The following is a 19,570-nucleotide window of genomic DNA, read 5'->3' on the forward strand; positions in this document are numbered from 1 at the left end:
GAGGGGGAGGAAGGCAGCAAATCACACTGCCACATGCGTACCTATGCATCAGTCTTGCATGTTCTTCACATGTACCCCAAAACCTAAAATGCAATTAAAAAAAAAAAAGAATGAAAAATGTCTCTCATCATCAAAACAGTGCATAAACCACTAGGTGATTAAATCAATGTAAATACCTTGCTTTATGCAATAGCTATGTTGTTAAATTAGTATATGTCAATAAAAAATTTAAGCTGAATTATTTTAAAACCAAAAAAATAAAAATGAATTACAGTTTGGAAGGAGTGCTGTGAAGGAAGCAAAAGAAGAGGACAGATGGGAAACGTGGGCTGGGGGAGCCCACTTTTAGTGGGGGTTTGGGGGAGACCAAAAAGAAGAGAGGGATGGAGAGCCCTCAAAGCATGGAAGGAAGGGAGTTCAGGTTCAAGGGACCATGGGCCCATGGGCACAGTGGGGACCCCTTGCTGCCAGCAGCCTTGGGACTGTTGGGGGCTGGAGGGAAGTGATGCTGGATCGAAATGGAGGAGCCAGAGCCAGCAAAGCCTAGTCGGCCAGAGTAGGAACATCGATTCTTATCTGCAGAGCAGTGGGGCATCACAAGCTTCTCAGGCAAGACAGGAATATGATCTGATTTCTTTTTTAAGATTTCTTCATTTTTAAGGAGCCTCTGCAGCCTCTGAGATATTGTAGTTTGTCAAGTTAAGGGCCTTTCTGTCTGTACAAAAAAGAAGGAGGCTTTCTGTAGAAGAACAAGTAATAATAGTGTATCAATTCTCATCTAATTTCCGTGTAATTCATAGGCATTTGGAAAGTGGGAAGAGGAAGGATCCTTCGTTAGCATGCCAGGTACTCGTCATGCCACGCTCCACACTCCCCTCTCCAGCCTTGTACACTTGATGTAAAAGGTTTCTTTTGGTTTGAGATTTCTTTTTGCTTTTCCTATGGTGAGCATCCCTTAAGGATCCTATGTCAGAGAGCCACCAAAGGGCACTTCCACATTTTCTCTGTGTGTATCTGAAAAGAAAGACAACCACAGTTGCCACGCTGATGCTGAAGTCAGGAGTTTGTTTGGGTTTTGCTGGGTCTATACTGGCAAATGACTTCAACTGAGGAGCGTGTCCCCAGCTGCCACCTGGGAGTGGGGGCAGGGTGTTGTGTACTGAGGATAATGTAGGATGAGAAAATAAGCAAATGAGGGTGACCTCCAGCTCTCCCAGGGCGCTAATCAGTCACCTGAAGCTGAGGTCAGACCTTCTACAACCTACACCTAGATCAAATAACCACGTTCAAGGAGAATGTGTTCTCATCCTACCCCACGAGCACATATGATGGGCTCATCTGATTCCATTTAATTCCATCTGGGACACAGTTGCAGTACACCTACTTGCTACATAGCTGCCCGAAACACAACCAGTTGTGCCCCCAGGTCTGGGTGGCCTCCACCCAAGGTCAGCCTTTTTTTTTTGACACAGAGTCTCTACCTGTTACCCAGGCTAGAGTGTGCAGTGGCACGATCTCAGCTCACTGCAACCTCTGCCTTCTGGGTTCAAGCAATCCTCCCACCTCAGTCTCCCAAGTAGCTGGGATTACAGGCGTGCACCACCACACCCAGCTAATTTTCTTTGTATTTTTAGTAGGGGTTCCATCATGTTGGCCAGGCTGGTTTTAAACTCCTAACCTCAAGTGATCTGCTTGCCTTGGCCTCCCAGAGTGCTAGGAATGCAGGTGTAAAAGGCGGCGCCCAGCCTCAGCCTTCTGTAATGACAGCAGGGAAGACGGCAGCCCTGTCCCTGACTCAGGACAAGCTCACTGTGGGAAATAGGGTCAACAGACGAGCAGCTGGCCACCAGCCAGAGCAAAGCCACTCATTTACTCAACTTGTATTTACTGTGTACCCTCTGTGAGCCAGGTCCTGGGGAGCAGATTCGCTGGGGGCCCAGAAACACGAGGCAGGATCCTGGACTTCAGGGACCTCACTGCAGGGCGCCCCATCCAATCCGCTTATGCAAGCCTGGATATCAAGCGTCTTCTAGAAGTTATTTCAGTGTGTGCCTTTAAAAGACAAGGAGAAAAATCTAAACATAACCACAGTACCATTTCACATCTTTTAAAAAGTGACAAAAATAATCTATTGCAAACAGGGAGCAAAGGTTAGAAGATATCCTGGAATAGAGTCTAGTCTAAACTGATCTCGGAAGAATTAAATGCAGGCTGGGCAGACCTCTCCCTGAAAATTCGTAGCTCCGACTGTGGGAAAACTGGATTTCTCTTGGAAGAGATTTCTGCCTGAAAAGGTGTTTTGAGAGGATAAAATGAACTGCAATTTTCAGTGAAAAAATCTCCTGAGGGCTTTGGAAGTGACAGAAATTCAGTGTAGCAGGAAAGTCCACACTTTGTAGAACCTACTTTTCCTGAAAATCAGGACACAATACATGTGATTAGAATTCTCCCTCAAACTTTGGGGTGCTGTTTGAGAGTATAAAATACATTTGTCATACCGGAATTTTACCAAGATGGAATTGGAGGAAACTATTTTCCCATCTCAGCTCTTCATTTGAAAGTGATCATTTTTTTCTCAATGAAAAGTTTAAGAAAATCTTCATTTCCTTCCTCAAAGTGTTAGGTGAAAAAATGAACATCTTTATCCAGAGAGAGAGAGAGAAAAAAAAAAAAGGAGGAACAGCTACAGAATGAGGAACTCTGGTAAGATGAATACTAGTCAGAATCAATTTAATTACTCAGCCGGAGTAATGGAGCCAGCTGTCCCCTGACATTATCATAGGAAAAACCAACTGGCGGGAGGGATTCTTGAAAACAGTTCAAGAAGGGCGCATCATATAGATCCTGTTCTTGTTTCCTCTCCATGTAATTAGACATTACTCCTTGGATTGTGTATCCCCATGAATAATACATAGTACTATACATGCTTAATCATACATAGCACATTACACCAAACCATGCATAGAATGCCAGAGAACATGCTTACAAGCAAGAACTGCAATGTCACATTGGACTATAACGCATTAAACCTAAACAACACATACAAATGTGTTGTTTGGATAATGAAGGAATTTGTCTGCAATTAATGCCGTTAAAATACTGAGAACTGCTGCCCAAGGTAGAATTGTCCTCCCTGGCTAAGCCGGACACAAAACAGAGGTCAAGCTCAAGAAGCTGATTCTGCGTGACCACTGTTCCTTGAATATCCAGTAGAGGAATGAATGCAGACAAACTGACATTGACCCTAGAGGATTGGGTTCATGGTGTCCTGTTTCATTGATGAGCTATTTTTTTTTTTTCTTTGAGACAGAGTCTCGCTCCGTCACCTAGGCTGGAGGACAGTGGCACCATCTTGGCTCACTGCAACCTCTGCTTCCTGGGACAAGCAATTCTCCTGCCTCAGCCACCCTAATAGCTGGGATTACAAGTACACTTCCACCATGCCTAGCTAATTTTTGTATTTTAGTAGAGATGGGGTTTCACCATGTTGGTCTCAAACTCCTGACCTCAAATGATCCACCTGCCTCGGCCTCCCAAAGTGCTGGGATTACAGGCATGAGCCACTGCACTTGGCCCATAGCTGAACTTAATGAGATGGGCATGACTATACCCATGCTATTTTATTTTATTTTATATTTTATTTTTTGAGACAGAGTCTCACTCTGGCTGGTGTGCATTGGCCTGATCTCGGCTCACTGCACCTTCTGCCTCCTGGATTCAAGTGATTCTTGTGCCTCAGCCTCCCTGGGATTGCAAGCATGCACCACCACACCTGCCTGATTGTTGGTATTTTTAGTAGAGATGGGGTTTTACCATGTTGACCAGGCTGATCTCAAACTCCTGGCCTCAAGTGATCAACCTGCCATGTCCTCCCAAAGTTACAGGCCTGAGCCACCACACCTGGCCAAATATACTCATATTATATTTGCATTTTTTCAGACCAAACTAAGTAGAAGCCCCTGGACATAGAGTCAAGTGGCTTCCTGGTGTGTTTGACACATGGAAGTGGCTGTGAGCACATCTGGGCTTTATGTGAGGTCTAAATCTGCCTCAGTACAGAGCAGTGTCCCTGTGCAACCTCTGGGAGGTGGGAGGTGGCCCCATTTTTAAGCCATTTAATTCTGCAAACCTCCTTTAATTTATGTTCCAACAGCAGAGAATTCTTTCCTGTCACTGGCTCGTTAACCCAGCATTTTATTTGTCATAGAGCGTGTGTGAAAACATTTCAGCTGAAATCCTGCCAATCCCCCAATCCCCCTCCCACACACTTACCCCCATGGCTTCCTCCTCTCCCCAGGCACAGAGGCCACAGTGTGGAGTAAAGGGTAATTTCTGGACTTCTCTACAACAGACAATGTCTAAAAGGACTCATTTTCAGCTCCACAAGGTCAGGAATTTGTGTTTTGTTTCTTGCTGAAACCCCAGCACCTAGAACAGTGCCTGACAATAGTAGAACTCAAAAAATACTGCTGGACTGAAAGCATCCATGAGTGGGTGGGTGGGTGAAAGGACAGACAAATAGATGATAGGTAGATGGGTTAGTGGATGAATGGATAATGGGGGGTGGAATGACGGATGGATGGATGGATGGATGGATGGATGGATGGATGGATGGATGGAGAGAAGGATGGATGGAAAGAAGGGAGGATGGATAGATGGATAAATAGATGATAGATGGATAGGTGGATGAATAGATAGTGGGAAGGTGGAAAATGGATGGATGGATAGATAGATGGTACAGTGGACAGATGGATCAATGTTGGCTGGGTGGGTGGATGGAGAGAGTGATGGTGAATACAGCACAATTAGATAAGTGCAGAGTGAGGCTTTCTCTTCCCCATCTGTGTAATGGCTAAACTCTGGGGAGGAGGCTCTGGGGCTACTGTCTTTTGTACTAAATCTAGCAATTGCAGCATTTTCATTTTCATTTTTTGCTTATTCCACATCATTCTACCACGGATTTACAATCGTTTACAATAATAGACACAATACAAAAAATAGAAGAAAATAAAATCAAAAAGAAAATAGAGCCAAGAAAACCCAGATAAACAGGAGACAGAGTCCACTGATTTTCTGTACCTTCTCCATGGAGACCTGGGTGAGGGGAAAAATTTGCTTGCAAAAGTAGAGTCTTTCCAGTAGGGGCTTCCCCTGAAAGCCTTTGCTTAATTTAGCTAAAGCGGGAGGAGAGAGATCAAAAATATCAAATCTAAAAGTAGTTGTGAGCATAAGACTTTGTAGGCCCACTGTCCAGTTTACAAACAACTTTGGCATCTCCTTTCATTGTCACAGCCCTGAAAATAAAGAATGGATACAATCGTCTCCATTTTACAGGTGAGCAAACTGAGGCTCAGGAAGGCCAGAGGGCCCACAGGTGGTCAGGGTCATTCTGGATCTCAGCCTGCAGCCTCCGGCTCCTGATCCATTCTTTGGCCTTTCACCGGGTACCTGTGAGCCTTTTGGCTCCCAGGCATGGTGTTGGGGAGGGTTGAGAGGGACAGCTCTTCCCCATTCTTGAGGGCCACATTGCCCTGGTGGTAACTTTAGTGTCAGTTGCTCAATGGGGCAAGAACAGAGCACATGCAGACTTCAGCCCTGGTGGCAGGCTTGGAGGTAGCCACCGTGACTGCTTTTTCTATCACATTTGATTAGAAGCCTCTACCCTGTTATAGACTTGCTAAATCAGCAGAAAGAACTGGTGTAATCTGTGCAGGTCTGTCTACTGGGATAGGAAGAAAGGGTAGCATCATTTCACACATGTCCCACTGCATCTGTCCATGTCTACAAGAATCTGTTCCCCCAACAACCCCCACACAAAGTCAGCAGGCATTTCTTGCAATGAAGCTGAGCAGCTCATCTGATATATTGCCTCTGATGGGCTGAGGCCCTTTTAATGTGGACACTGTGTCCCCTGCTCCTGGGTTCTTGGCCTTTCAGGATTTGGTTCAGGAGGAAGCAGCTATCAACTCAGAAGTGAAAAGTCTGCTTTCTGGTAACATCCGGAAGCCTCTTGTACTTGTCTCAACTGACCAGAGCTCAGCTGGCGTCTTTATTAAAAATTCTGGGAAATCATATTTGCACTTTAATTGGTTTCAGGAGCAGAGGTCAAAGTTCACAAGTTAAGACCATGAATTATAATGTGCTGCGGATGGGTGTGTTCTGGGGCCCAGGTGTTTGCTATTAACAGTGGAAATGTCCTACTAAAGATATGTTTGATAATTTGCTCCTGGCCTGGTGGTTTTCTTAGCTTTTTGTGGTCCATCTGGTTGGACCACTGGGTCAGCCTCCAGTTACAAGGCAGTCACTTTCCGTTTCTGGAGTGGACGTGAGGATGGATTGCCCCATTAGCTTCAACCTCAGTTCTGTTCTATTGTCTGAGCCTGTGTTCTCAATGCTGTGCCCCTGTGCACCATTGGGCAGGCAGAGTGGGCTGACTCAGACCCTGTTCTCTTTCCCATCACATCTCAAGGAGTCAATGAGCCTATTTTCCCTGCCTGCAGCTCATCAGGATATGAACGGGTTCACAGCCCTTCTCAGGTGTGTACGATCTGGCCCAGGTTTCGCCTCAGGTGTGCTGGATAAATCCCAAGACCTGGCCTTCGTGTTCTGTTACACCAAAGACCTTTAGGGAGGTGCTCCAAGGTGCACCTGGAAGGAAGTATAGGCCCTTGGGATTCCTTCTGTTTGCCTCTGGCTCCAGGGAGCCCTGTGGCATCGGGCAGCTGTCTCTCCCATGGATGCTGCTGCTGCTGGCATAGCCATTTGTGCTGGGTCATGCCTGAGGCTGCCCCAAGGGCCTGCCCTGGGGCAGCTCCTGGCAGCTGCTCTAGGAGCAGCTGATAGCCCTTAAGAGCGTGTGGCTGAGTGGGAAGAACACAGGCCTTCCAGTCAGAGATCTGTGCTTTCAGTCTCCACGCCGGAACTGCAGGATCCCAGCAAGGAACCAAGCTGTCTGACTCAGTTTCCTCATCTCTAAAATAGGAGTCATGATTGGCTCACAGGGGTGCCAGTGAGAGAATGTCTGCCAGGCTCCTGGTCCCCAGCAGGGGTTCACTCAACAAATGGTGGCTCCTATCCAGCCCCGCTCCAGGCGAGATGGAGTAAAACGCCCCTAAAATGAGATGACACCTCCTTGCATCCAGGGCAGTCCTGCCACGGCACTGAACAGGAGGTCCCTTCGAGTACAGACGCCACCACCTTGGCCTCACAGGCAGGCTACGTGGTTGCACCTAAATTCTGTGCATGGTGATTGGAAGGTTTTTTTCCTGGGCATAACCGGAGAAAGCCTTGAAGACTTTCCTGAAGATGGCCCTAGAATTTTTGGTTTGCAACTTGTCCAAGCAACGTCCATTCCCGCCGGTGTGGTCTCCTGACCCCTTGTACTGTAAGCGGACCTCGCTCTCACCTGAGAAGAGAAGATGGAATTCATGTTGGGCTTACACTCCTCAAGGGACTAGGAATAAGTAGAATTGGCTGTGAGCTAAGAATTACTAAGTTGTTTTTGAAAAAGCTCGGCAAGCTAGTCATGGAATGAATGATAAAAGCTGTGGCCAGCGTGGTGGCTCATGCCTGGAATCCAAGTGCTTTGGGAGGCTGAGGTGGATGGATCACCTGAAGTCAGAAGTCTGAGACCATCCTGGCCATGGGGAAACCTCGTCTCTACTAAAAATACAAACAATTAGCCAGGCGTGATGGTGGGCACCTGTAATCCCAGCTACTCAGGAGGCTAAGGCAGGAGAGTTGCTTGAACCTGGGAGGCAGAGGTTACAGTGAGCCGAGATTGCGCCACTGCACTCCAGCCTGGGCCACAGAGTGAGACTGTATCAAAATAATTAAATTTGAAAAAAAAGATGAGTCATTAGAGTGTCTTCTCCGGAGAATGGATCTCATGATTTGTGGCCATTTCTCACTCTGAGCTCAGTGCCTGGCCTTGGCTATGGTCAGGAAATGGACAGAAGAAGATGTGGAGTGAGTTCACGTGACATGAGCTTTAGGAAAAGGGCCAGAAAACGCTTTCAGGAACTGGGAACAACCACAGCGGCGTAGCAGGTAACAGCCATCTCAATGGTGTTTGTTTGTTTTGTTTGTGGGTCGCTTTGTGGGTCAGTTGTGCTCCTAATGGCATGCTATTGAGCTAAAGAAAAACTGGCCCTTCCAGAATGGAACAGACTCTTTTGCTTCTTTGGCACCATGTATGTATTAAATGGAGGGATGATCTTTAACTGTTTGCTCATTCCTTCGCCTCCTGAATCATCTTGCTCTCAATTTACTTATAATTTGTGGTTTTACAGTGTAAAGCATGCTCTATTTTGGCTGCAAGTAATAAATTGTACACCATATTGGAAGTGTTTTTAAGCACTATCATTTATGGGGGATTAGCAATCAGCAATTTGAAATGTCTGAAGTGGCAACTCTGAATGGGAGAAAAACACTTCTTTTGCTTGTCAGTACCGGGGGCCAGCATTTCACAGTGCTTGGAAGTTAACCAGACGTGCATATTTTTGTTTGAAGCTCGTTTATCCTGCTGTTCAGTGCAGTGAGGGAGTTGTTGCCCCTATCTTATAGGTGTGAAAACAGAGGCTGAGTGAAGTACGGATGGATGGGGCACTCAGACATAGGCTTCCGATTTTACTGCTTGTCCACCTCCTCCTCACCACACGCCCAGGTGAAGGAGAGCCTCCCAGGTCTGCTGACTCTGTGGCGTCTGCTGTGACAAAAAAAAACACCTCCATTTTGGTCTGCAAAAAGCAAGCAGTGGGAAGCAGAATGTCAGCAACGTATCTTCCAAAACCAGTTAGCCCTTTACCCTCTAATCATTTATCAGCTGTGGGCGATGTGAGGTTTTCTTTGTTTGTTTTTGCTTTTGTTTTTTTCCAGAGAAATCTGGATGGCTTCCCGTCCCCGGTTCCCTGCAATGTTGGCTTTTCCTGTCCCACGGTTGTGTCAGCTCCAAGCTGTTCTCAGCCGCTGCCTGGCGGTTCCATCCTTCTTCCTTGGTCACTTCCACTCCTTTCCTGCCGTCAGCACTTGGATAGATGTCAGCCCCTGAGCTTGGAGCTGGGGGAACTAGTGCGCGTTTATTAATGAGGCTGCAGAGTCACAGGAAGCAGTGGGACTGTGACCTGCAGGTCCCCCAGCCCCGCCCAAATCCAGCCTGATTCTAGCTGCTTTCTCTAGACGCCTGATTTCCAGCAAGAAAAGCAGTTGTCTCAGAATCATACCCAGAGAGCTTTTGCAAGGCAGATAACTCCCGACTTCCACTGTCAAGGTTGATAAATTGGCCTAGTGTGATTCACCCCCAAGAATATAGCAGTGAGACACACAATAGACTCCTACAAGAAAAGAACCTTCTGACTGCAGATTTTTCAAAGTAAAAGTAACCCCTAATAATGTTTTACTTGGCAGCTTTGTGATGGCTAAAATATGAAGCCGTGACTGCCTTTATGGTGGGGAGCTGTAAGTGGCATTCCTCTTTTTAAAAGTGGTGTTTTTTTCCAAAATCGCCCAGCTGTCTGTTTCATCCTCTTTTTGCTTTTAACCTTGCATTCAATATGGTAAATGTTCCCCAAGTGTCTCTGCTAGGTAAATATTAGAGAAAAAGGAAAGCAGGGCTAACAAAAGAGATCACATCCTAGATCCTAGCAGGGGCCACAGTCACCCTGCCATGGCTTTGGAGATAAATTCTCTGCCTTTGAGCTGAAAGCAGGACTTTTTTTTTTTTTTTTCTGGGCCTCAGGTATAACCATTCTAAAGCATTCTCATGCCAAAGGAAAGTATCGTGCTAAAGGGCTTCTTTCCTGAGTAATTCTCCAGTTTTATTGCTTTGCACCAGTCTATCACTGCTATATGTCACTTCAGTTAGCTGCTGTCCTGGCACATTTGGGATAATTTATTAGATATATTAAAAAGTACATTGTGATGAGCTTGCCAAAAGCTATGGAAGAAACTGAGGCTTGTCTTTTTAACCACAGACGATGGGCTGTATGAGATCTTTCAAGTCGCGAGCAAGTACCTGGCCCAAGTCAGTGTTCTTGTCATGGGTGCTCCAGGGAATAAAGCTATTAAATAAGAAAGAAAAATATAAGCACAAAGGAGGCACAGTTTCCATACTTTGGATTTTGAAGCAAGTAGAAGGGAAACGTCACTCTGTTGACAACCACCCGAACCTTTCCCGTACCTTAGTGTACAGTATGAGGATCAATTTACCATAACACTTCCAGATATTTGAAAATTCATTTCTGATATGAATTTCGTTTATACAACAGATACTCATGGGATTTTTAGCACATGCCTAAAATCAGATCAGGTTTTCAAAATGCTATTCCTTGGGTTTTTCTTGGAAAATGGAACCAGAGAGCAAAACAGAATTATTTTTTAGGATATGACAGGTGGCCCATGGTGAGTCTAGATTGTATTTTTTATTGTTATGACACAAATAGGTAAAACGACATTTGAACTTTAAATCTAGGTAAGTTGTTTCCAGACTCTAATGGGCATCAGGATCACCTGGACCATTTCCAGATGAGCAGATAGCAAACTGTGGAATGGCCTCACTTACAATGGAATATCATCCAGCCATAAAAAGGAATGAGGTTCCAGTGCATGCTACCATGTGGATGAACCTTGAGAACACTATTCTAAGGGAAAGGAGCCAGACACAAAGGCCTCATGTGTAGGATTCAGCTTACATGAGACGAATAGCACAGGCAAATCTGTAGAGACAGAAAGCAGGTTGGTGATTGGCAGGGGCTGTGGGGAAGGGAGAATGAGAAGTGACAGCTTAATGGGTGTGGGGTTTGTTAGGGGTAGGGGAAAAGTTCTGAAGTTAGATAGTAGTGATGGTTACACAACATTGTGAATGTGCTGGAAAAAAATATTGTATTATATACTTTGAAGTGACTTAAGGGATACATTTTATGTTATATAAATTCTACATCAACTTAGAAAATCGGCTGCAGAGTTTATTAAAATACAGGTTGCTAGGCCCCTACCCTGAGTTTTTCTGACCTAGTAGGTCTGGGTGGGGCCTAAGAGTGTGCCTTTCTAGAAAGTTCTGGTGCTGCTTGTCCTGGGAGCACTCTTTGAGAACCACTGGTCCAGACATTTGTGGGATCACAGCAGGATTTGTCCCCTGTGTTTAAATCGCTGCACTCAGGGTAAATCAGTCACCTGTGTTTCAGCATTCACTGAAGTATTGAACTGGCATTGGTAATAAAGAAAACGGTTTTTAACAACTGAGCATGCAACCATAAGAATTGATCAAGTCTAGTACTGCCATCCCCTAACTGTAAACTCTCAAAGAAATCCCTTCACCTCATTTGCAAATGGGGATAATAATACCTGTTTCATTGGATTGTTCTAAAATTTTTAATTAAAAAAAAGTATAAAAGAAAAATATTGCCATGAGAAAGTACTACCATATCACGTAGCTTAAAGCAGATATCCATAAATAGTTATGCCAAAAAAAGTATATATTTTAACCCAATTACTAGTCTTGGGAATTTATAATGTTATGGCCAAAATATGCTGATACAAGAAGGGGAGAACTTACAACACAGCCTTGGACTGCAGTTTCACTCAGACCCCATTTATGTGGAATAAAGGATGTGTATCTGAGGATTTGGGATTTCAAGGACCATTTCTGGAGGAGTGGGATCATATGGGCCTTGGAGAATGGCTAGAGAGGAAATGAAGTGAGAGAGTGGGCGCATCCCTTAAGGAAGGAGCTTGGCAAGGGGATCGTGGAGTCACGCTTAGGTCATGATGGAACTGGGATCCTCTTCAGAGCTGTGAATGTAATGGACACTTGAAAACTATTGCTTCATAAGTGAGTGAATAAATGAGAGAGTTGTGAATTTGCCAAAGTTGGATTCTGCCGTCATCAGAAGTGTGTAGGCAGAGTTGGCACCTGGGGAGCAGGTGATGCACCCGGCCTTGCTGAGTGCCTTGCCAGCATCCTCTCTCCTGCGTGGCTAAGTAGAGCAATAGCAGTCTTATCAACAATCTCACTAACAGATTCTGCCCATGATTCCTGAGATCTTGGAGAGTGGATTCCTTGCCTTGCTTGTTGTCCATTGGCACATCTTTTATGCAAACCAACTCACTGCCCTTTGACTCCTTGAGCCATTAGTCATTGGCACCTGCTGTGTTCTAGGCACTAGGTAACTAGTGGCTACTTAGAATGTAGAAAGTATTCAAATGTGTGTGGAGTAGGATGGTGCTACCATTAAAGCAATCTGTATTTGCTAGTGGCAAATGTCCCTTATCTCTTGAGATTTCAAGTAATTTTAGATTATCAAGTTTTATTTATGGGGAGTCATTGGGTTTGCTGTAAGTTTTCAATACTTGTGCTCTGATCGAATTAGACTATCTTGGAGCAGAGAAAGGGAGGTGAGGAGTAGACCTTTGCCTGCTTAAAAAAAAAAAAAANCAGTTTGCTTTTAAAAAAAAAAAAGAGGCAGGGGGAATAAAAGTTTGGAGTTCCTATGAAAAACACCTTTAAATCTTTAATCAATCTTGAGTTAATTTTTGTAAATGGTGAGAGGTAAGGGTCAAGTTTCAGTCTTCTGCATATGGCTAGCTAGTTATTCAAGTATCATTTATTACTGAGTAGGAAGTCCTTTCCCCATTGCTTATTTTTACTGATTTTGTCAAATATTAGATGGTTGTAGGTGTCTGGGTTTATTTCTGGAGTCTCTGTTCTGTTCCATTGGTCTATGTGTCTGTTTTTGTACCACTATCATGCTGTTTTGGTTACTGTAGCCTTATAGTATAGTTTAAAGTCAGATAATGTGATACCTCCAGGTTTGTTCTTTTTGCCTAAGATTGCTTTGGCTATTCAGGCTCCTTTTTGGTTCCATATGAATTTTAGGATACCTTTTTCTAATTCTTTGAAAAATTACATTGGTATTTTAATAAGGGTAGCACTGAATCTGTAAAATGCCTTGGGCAATATGGACATCTTGACAATATTCTTCCAATCCATGAGCATGGAATTTTTTTTATTTATTTGTGTCATCTCTGATTTCTTTCAGCAGTGTTTTGCAGTTCTTCTTGTGGAGAACTTTCCTCTTCTTGGCTAGATAAATTCCTAGGTATTTCATTTTTGTGTGTGGCTATTGTAAATGGAATTGCGTTCTTGATTTTGTTCTCAGCTAGAACATTATTGATGTAGAGAAATGCTGCTGATATTTGTACGTTGATTTTGCATGCTGAAACTTTACTGAATTTATTTATCTATTCCAAGAGGCTTTTGGCAGAATTTTTAGCATTTTCTATGTATAGAATTATATTCTCAGCAAAGACAGAAATTTGACTTCTTTTTTTCCTATCTGGATGCCTTTTATTTCAGCTTTAGCAAATAATTTATGGCTAAGTCCCCAAAAGCAATTGCAACATAAACAAAAATTGACAAGTGGGACCTAATTAAAGAGCTTCTGCACAGCCAAAGAAATTACCAGCAGAGTAAATAGATAGCCTACAAAATGAGAGAAAATATTCACAAACTATGCATCTGACAAAGGTCTAACACCCAGAATCTACAAGGAACTTAATAAGCAAAAAACAAATAGTTCAATTTAAAAATGGGCAAAGGACATAAACAGACACTTCTCAAAAGAAGACATACAAGTGGCCATATGAAAAAAATGTTCAACATCACTAATCATCAGAGAAATGCAAATCAAAACCACAGTGAGATACAATCTCACACCAGTCAGCATCGCGATTATTAAAAAGTCAAAAAATAACAGATGCTGGCAAGGCGATGGAGAAAAGGGAATGCTTATACACTGTTGGTGGGAATGCAAACTAGTTCAGCCACTGTGGAAAGCAGCTTGGCAGTTTCTTGAAGAACTTGAAACAGAACTCCATTCGACTCAGCCATCCCACTACTGCGTATATATCCAAAAGAAAATAATTCACTCTGTCAAAAAGACACATGCCCTCATACTTTCATTATAGCACTACTCACAATAGCAAAGACATGGAATCCACTTAGGTGCCCTTCAACAGTGGATTGGATAAGGAAAACAGTATATACATACACAATAGAATACTACACAGCCTTCAAAAGAATGAAATTATGTCCTTTGCAGCAACATGGATGGAGCTGGAGGCCATTATCTAAAGCAAATTAATGCAAGAATGGCAAATCAAATACCATGTGTTCTCACTTATAAGTGGGCACTAAACATTGAATGCCTCTTTATATCTTCATAGATATAAAGATGAGAACAACAGACACTGGGGACTATTAGTTGGGGGAGGATGGGAGGGAGCAAAGGCCGAAAAACCACCTATTGGTTACTATGCTCACTACCTGGGTGACAGGACCCCAGACCCCAGCGTCATGCAATATACCCATGTAACACATTTGCACATATATCCTTTCATCCCTAATAAAAGTTGAAATTATTTAAAACAAATAAAAATACCTTCAGTCCTTACCAGTGCCTGCCCCATACAGAGGCACAGCTCCCTGTGTGTTGATGCTCCATGGGATCTTCTCACCATCAGCATGACCTTGACCTAACCAAGAATGATGCCAAGTCCAAAAGGGGTTGCCTCTCTGCGTGTGTTTCTGCAAGAAAAGCCTGTTTCCCACTGTTGAGTAAGCTCCTCCAGGCCAGTCCTGCCCATCTACACACACTTGTGCCAGCTCTTTCCCCAGGTACACTCACACCTTATTCCCTTTGTGTGAGGGACTCAAATGACCCTCTTCCTGGTGAGGTCCACCATCCCTAAAAGTTCAATACATATCCTCTTCCCTTGCTCTTTTATTTTTTTCTCCTTAATTCCACTCTTTCTAACTCATTCTTTTCCCTTAGCTTGCCTGTTACCTGTTGGTCCCACTGAATATAAGCTCCATGAGGGCTGAAATTTTTTATGTTTTCTTCATTCCCATATCCCCAAAGCCTGGAAGAGTGCCTGGCACCTAGTAGGTATTGAATAAACACTTGGGGAATAATGGAGTGATGTGTGATAGGTTGTTTTGATTTTCTTCCTCTAAAGCCTGACTTCCTCTAAATACCCAGATTAGGTTCATAAATGTCCTATCAGAGTAAATAGTCACCTGCCTCCTTGATGAGAAATCTTGAAAGAATGTGATGAGTAACAATATCCTACAGGTAGAAAATGCTCCTCAGTCTTATCTGTCATCAAAAGTGAGTTCTTAAACAATAAATGAGATATTTTTTTCTTCATTACATGGAAGAAATGGTAGTGATATTGGCTGGCTCAGTCCAAGGAAGTGGCAGGAATGTTTGGGGAAGGGCTGCTGGACTCCCCAGTGACCTTGCTGGGTCACCCTGAGCAAGTCAGAAAAACCCCAGGTTGATGGGAAGAGAAGCCGCTCACACCTGCTCATGGCTGGAGTTGTGATCCGTGGTCAGCAGTTGCTGGAAGCTTGAATTGTCCTGACCTGGTAGGCAGGAGGCATGTCGGTGAGATCAGGCCGTGTGGAAAGGAGCCCTGAGAAAGGATCTGTTCAATGTTGGTAAATTCACCAAGACTTCATTTCACATCTGAGGAGGACATTGCTACTTTCTTGTTAAAACAGAGGCATCCCTGAGGATTTCATGTCAGGGTGCTGTTCCTCAGAGCAAGGTTGAAAACCCGTGAATTGGATGAGGACTATCTATGCATGATTCCAAATGAGAGAGAATTTGGGGGTTTTCCTTCAGCAGAATGAGGAAAAACTAAGGGAAGTAGAAATGTATTATTACACAGATCACTACACCATCTGACAACATCCAGTACAGACACAAAAATACAGTGATGGTCTTTACCAGTGATGATCTGTTCTGTTACCCTCTCCTACACACTCTGAAGTTTAAATCCTGGACTTAAACTGTTCTCATTCATCCTATTTGGATGGCAAACCCCCAAAAACCCAATGTTTTTGTGTTTGTTACTTTGAAAGGAATGAGATGGTGAAGACTTGTCTGAGCTTAGCAAATGGAGCTGGTCTCAGCTCTCCAATACCTGGGATCTGCGGACATTCTCTGCTCCCTTGGGAAACAGGGCAATTCATACTATTCTTGTCCAAGCTTTTCTTAACTGCTGTGATTCTTGCTATAAACCCTTCCTGAGACTTACCATTTATCCTAGGGTCTTTCCTAATTAATATTTTCTAGAAATCAGTCCCCTTCTAGAATGAACTGATAATGGTTTGTCACAGAACTGAGTTGCGTATCATTGAGTGAGAATGATGTTTCGTGTCCTAGATCAGGCCAAGAGACACAAATGTCCTAGGAAAACTCTCAAATACAGAAGTTTCCATCTGTACCTCCATGATATTTACTATTTATTTTTCTATTTATTTTTGCAAAGTGAAGCTCTCTTAACTCCCTGTGTATGGTACCAATTACTTCAATATAATACTCTTCTAAATTGAAAAGACATTATCATTTTTCTCACGGACCATTGTTTAGACCTCGACAGTGTCGTTTTGATACCAGGAATAACCGGTCTGTCTGCCAAAGGAAGTTACAAAGATTTCGAGAGGAACCTTGTTGCAGCACTATGAGTGAGTCCTGGGGTGTTACCTTTGCATCCATATAGCAGCACATTCATTTATTAATTGATTTGTAGATTAGAATTATTAATATACTCCAGAGTTAATAGCCTGAGGTTGATAGAAAACACTTGGAGGGAAAACTAATGCAGGAACAGAAAACCAAATACCACATGTTCTCATTTATAAGTGGGAGCTAAACACTGAGTACATATGGACACAAAGAGGGGAACAGCAGACCCTGGGGAAGGAAAGGATGGAGAAGCACTCTGTGGAGAACTATACGTATTGCCAGGGTGATGAAATAATCTGTACACAAAACCCCATTAGCACACAGTCTACCTACATAACACGTCTGCACATGTACCCCTGAACCTACAATAAAAGTTAAATAAAACTCAAGGGCCGGGCATAGTGGCTCATGCCTGAAATCCCAGCACTTTGGAAGGCCAACGCAGGCGGATCACCTGAGCTCAGGAGTTTGAGACCAGCCTGGCCAACGCGGTGAAACTCCATCTCTACTAAAAATACAAAAATTAGCTGGGCGTGGTGATGGGTGCCTGCAATCGCAGCTAATCAGGAGGCTGAGGGAGAGAATCACTTGAACCTGAGAGATGGAGGTTGCAGTGAGCCACTGCACTCCAGCCTGGGTGACAGAGTGAGACTCAGTCTCAAAAAATAAAATAATAAAGTTAAGAAAAAAAAAGCTGGTCATAAAAAAAAATCTGTGGCTAATGACATGCCTCATATACGTGGGGAGAAAAGGGGAACTCACTTGGAGAGGATGGTGCAGTGTTATCAGCTGATCCTAGAAATCATTATCTCAGAAGTTCGCCAAGCTCAGTCATTAAGCGGCAGCTGGTCTACCATCATCAGGGAAATGTAGCAGCTTGTGCTGGTTTGGCCAGTTGGTTGAGATCCAGTTCTAATGTCATCCTTATAAACGTCTCCATTGGGAGAGGGTGCTTGGGTTTGCTGGACAGCAGGCCCTGCTCCCTCTCTAAGTAATAAAACTTTCTGGGTTTCTGGCATGCTTATACCTTAATAATCCTTGCTGCCTCAAGCCATGGGAAAATGCATTTGTAAAAAGTGAGACACTCTGTGTATGTTGGATAACACTGGCTGCTTTGGGAATCAAACCCCAAATGCTCAGTGGGTTACCATATTAGAAGCGTGTTTTCCTTCTGTATGATGCTGTGAGGCTCTAAGCTGCAGGTGGCTTTCCTCCCTACAGTGAGTTAGGACTAGATGCCACGTCTGACTCTTCCATCTCCTAAAACCATGGGATACCCTAATCTCAGCTGGCAGATGGGGAAAGGAAGGATGTGAAGAAGGAATACTCATTTAAATACCATCAGCCAAAAGTGACCTACATCACTTTGGCTCATGTTCTAGTGCCAACAATTAGTCATACAGCCCACCCAGGTACATGGGTGCTGGGAAGCCCTTCTAGAGCACAGAAGGGGGGCATAACTTTGCTGGAGAGTTGGCTGACCCTGCCACGCCCCTTTGGTGCCCTGGAATTGAGAGGCAAGGGCAAGACCTGCATTTCTGGACCACCTCCATTCTCTTACAGCCGTGCTGAGGGAGACAGTGATTTGACTTTTATAGACCTGAATGCCAATATGAGCAGCCTATGCCCTATGGTGGAACCCTGTGTCCTTGGAACCATGGAATTAATAAACACCATCGATTGTACTATTTTCTTCTTTGCACTTTCCAATAAAGACATTGGTATGTGTTTGTATTACAAGCGACAGTCGCTAAGAATTCACTTTTCGTTGCATCATTTCACCCAGAACTATTAATAATGTCTTTAATTAACGAGGTTCTGCCTGAACTTGTTGATTTGAAAACCATCAAAAGATCATTTATTTTATGATAAAGCACTCCTTCATCATTGGCATTGGCACTGTATAGGAATGAATGTCAGGATGAAACTGAATGTGCCTCGCTTTATACTGCATATCTGAGCCTTCATTCATTGAGATCACCAGTGAACACCTGGGCCGATGTGCCCAGCGGGTTCCTTCTGGGCACAAGAAGGGCAGGCAAAGCCATTCCATGCCCTGTGACTTACTGTTCTGGGCTCTCCTTTCTCAGGTACCCATTTCCCATGGTGTTCAGCAGCTGCAGCAAGAAGGACTTGGAGACGAGCCTGGAGAAAGGAATGGGGATGTGCCTCTTCAACCTGCCGGAAGTCAAGCAGTCTTTCGGGGGCCAGAAGTGTGGGAACGGATTTGTGGAAGAAGGAGAGGAGTGTGACTGTGGAGAGCCAGAGGTAAGAACCAGACTCCTCCGCCTCCTAAACCGTAGGATACCCTAATCTCAGTTGGCAGAACGAGGATGCAAGGAAACCTTGTATCTTTGCCTAGGCAAAGAAGAGAGAACGTGGAGGAATTGTACAGGCAGATGAAAGTACTGGAACTCAGGAAGAAAGAGTCCTATATGGCCACCCTGAACAAGCCCCATGAGCTAGGGTGGCTTTCTTGAATTTTAACTATTGCACGGAATAAATGATCACTTGGTTTAAATAGATAAATAATCCTCTCTATCAAAGGGTACAACATTCTCAGCAAGATGAGGACAAAAACAATGAAAAAGCATTTAGCTTTGAGCCTGACAGAGAAGAAAGCCCTGGAATTCTAGCTTCAAATCGCTAATAAGCATCATTTCTTTCTCTTTGTGAGACAGGCTACCAGAGGGAAATCTGAGTAAGCAGCATTCCTTTTTCACCAAGAGCTTCCTGTCTAGTTAAAATGCTGCCTCACTGCCACAGACGCCTCTGTCTGCGCAACTTGAGGCATTCTGCCCCTCGTGCTTGTAGCTTTCAGAAGCAATAAGTGAAGGCAGGGAACATTTTTATCTAGCACAGGGCTTATTTAACCCTGTTTTCCAGCCAGTATCAGGAAATGTCCTTGTTTTAATAGGGCCCTAGATAATCAACATAAAAATTATAAAAGCCGCTTTTTAATCTCTGAATAATCTCAAGAAGAGAGAAGACAGCTTGAGACCTCCTAGTAAAACAGGTGCCCCCTCGAAGTTTGGAGGAGG

General features: G+C 43.9%; 1 protein-coding gene across 1 annotated transcript in view; it reads left to right on the top strand.

The window, feature by feature from the left end:
- Positions 1 to 19,570, top strand: part of ADAM12 (ADAM metallopeptidase domain 12) — a 368,998-nt gene that overhangs the window by 295,180 nt on the left and 54,248 nt on the right. The window contains exon 12 of the mRNA XM_017537897.2: positions 18,620 to 18,797. Coding sequence (XP_017393386.1) covers positions 18,620 to 18,797 — 178 coding nt within the window. The remainder of the gene's footprint in view (positions 1 to 18,619; positions 18,798 to 19,570) is intronic.

This window comes from Cebus imitator, unplaced genomic scaffold, assembly GCF_001604975.1.
Source record: "Cebus imitator isolate Cc_AM_T3 unplaced genomic scaffold, Cebus_imitator-1.0 Scaffold107, whole genome shotgun sequence".
Classification (NCBI taxonomy): domain Eukaryota; kingdom Metazoa; phylum Chordata; class Mammalia; order Primates; family Cebidae; genus Cebus; species Cebus imitator.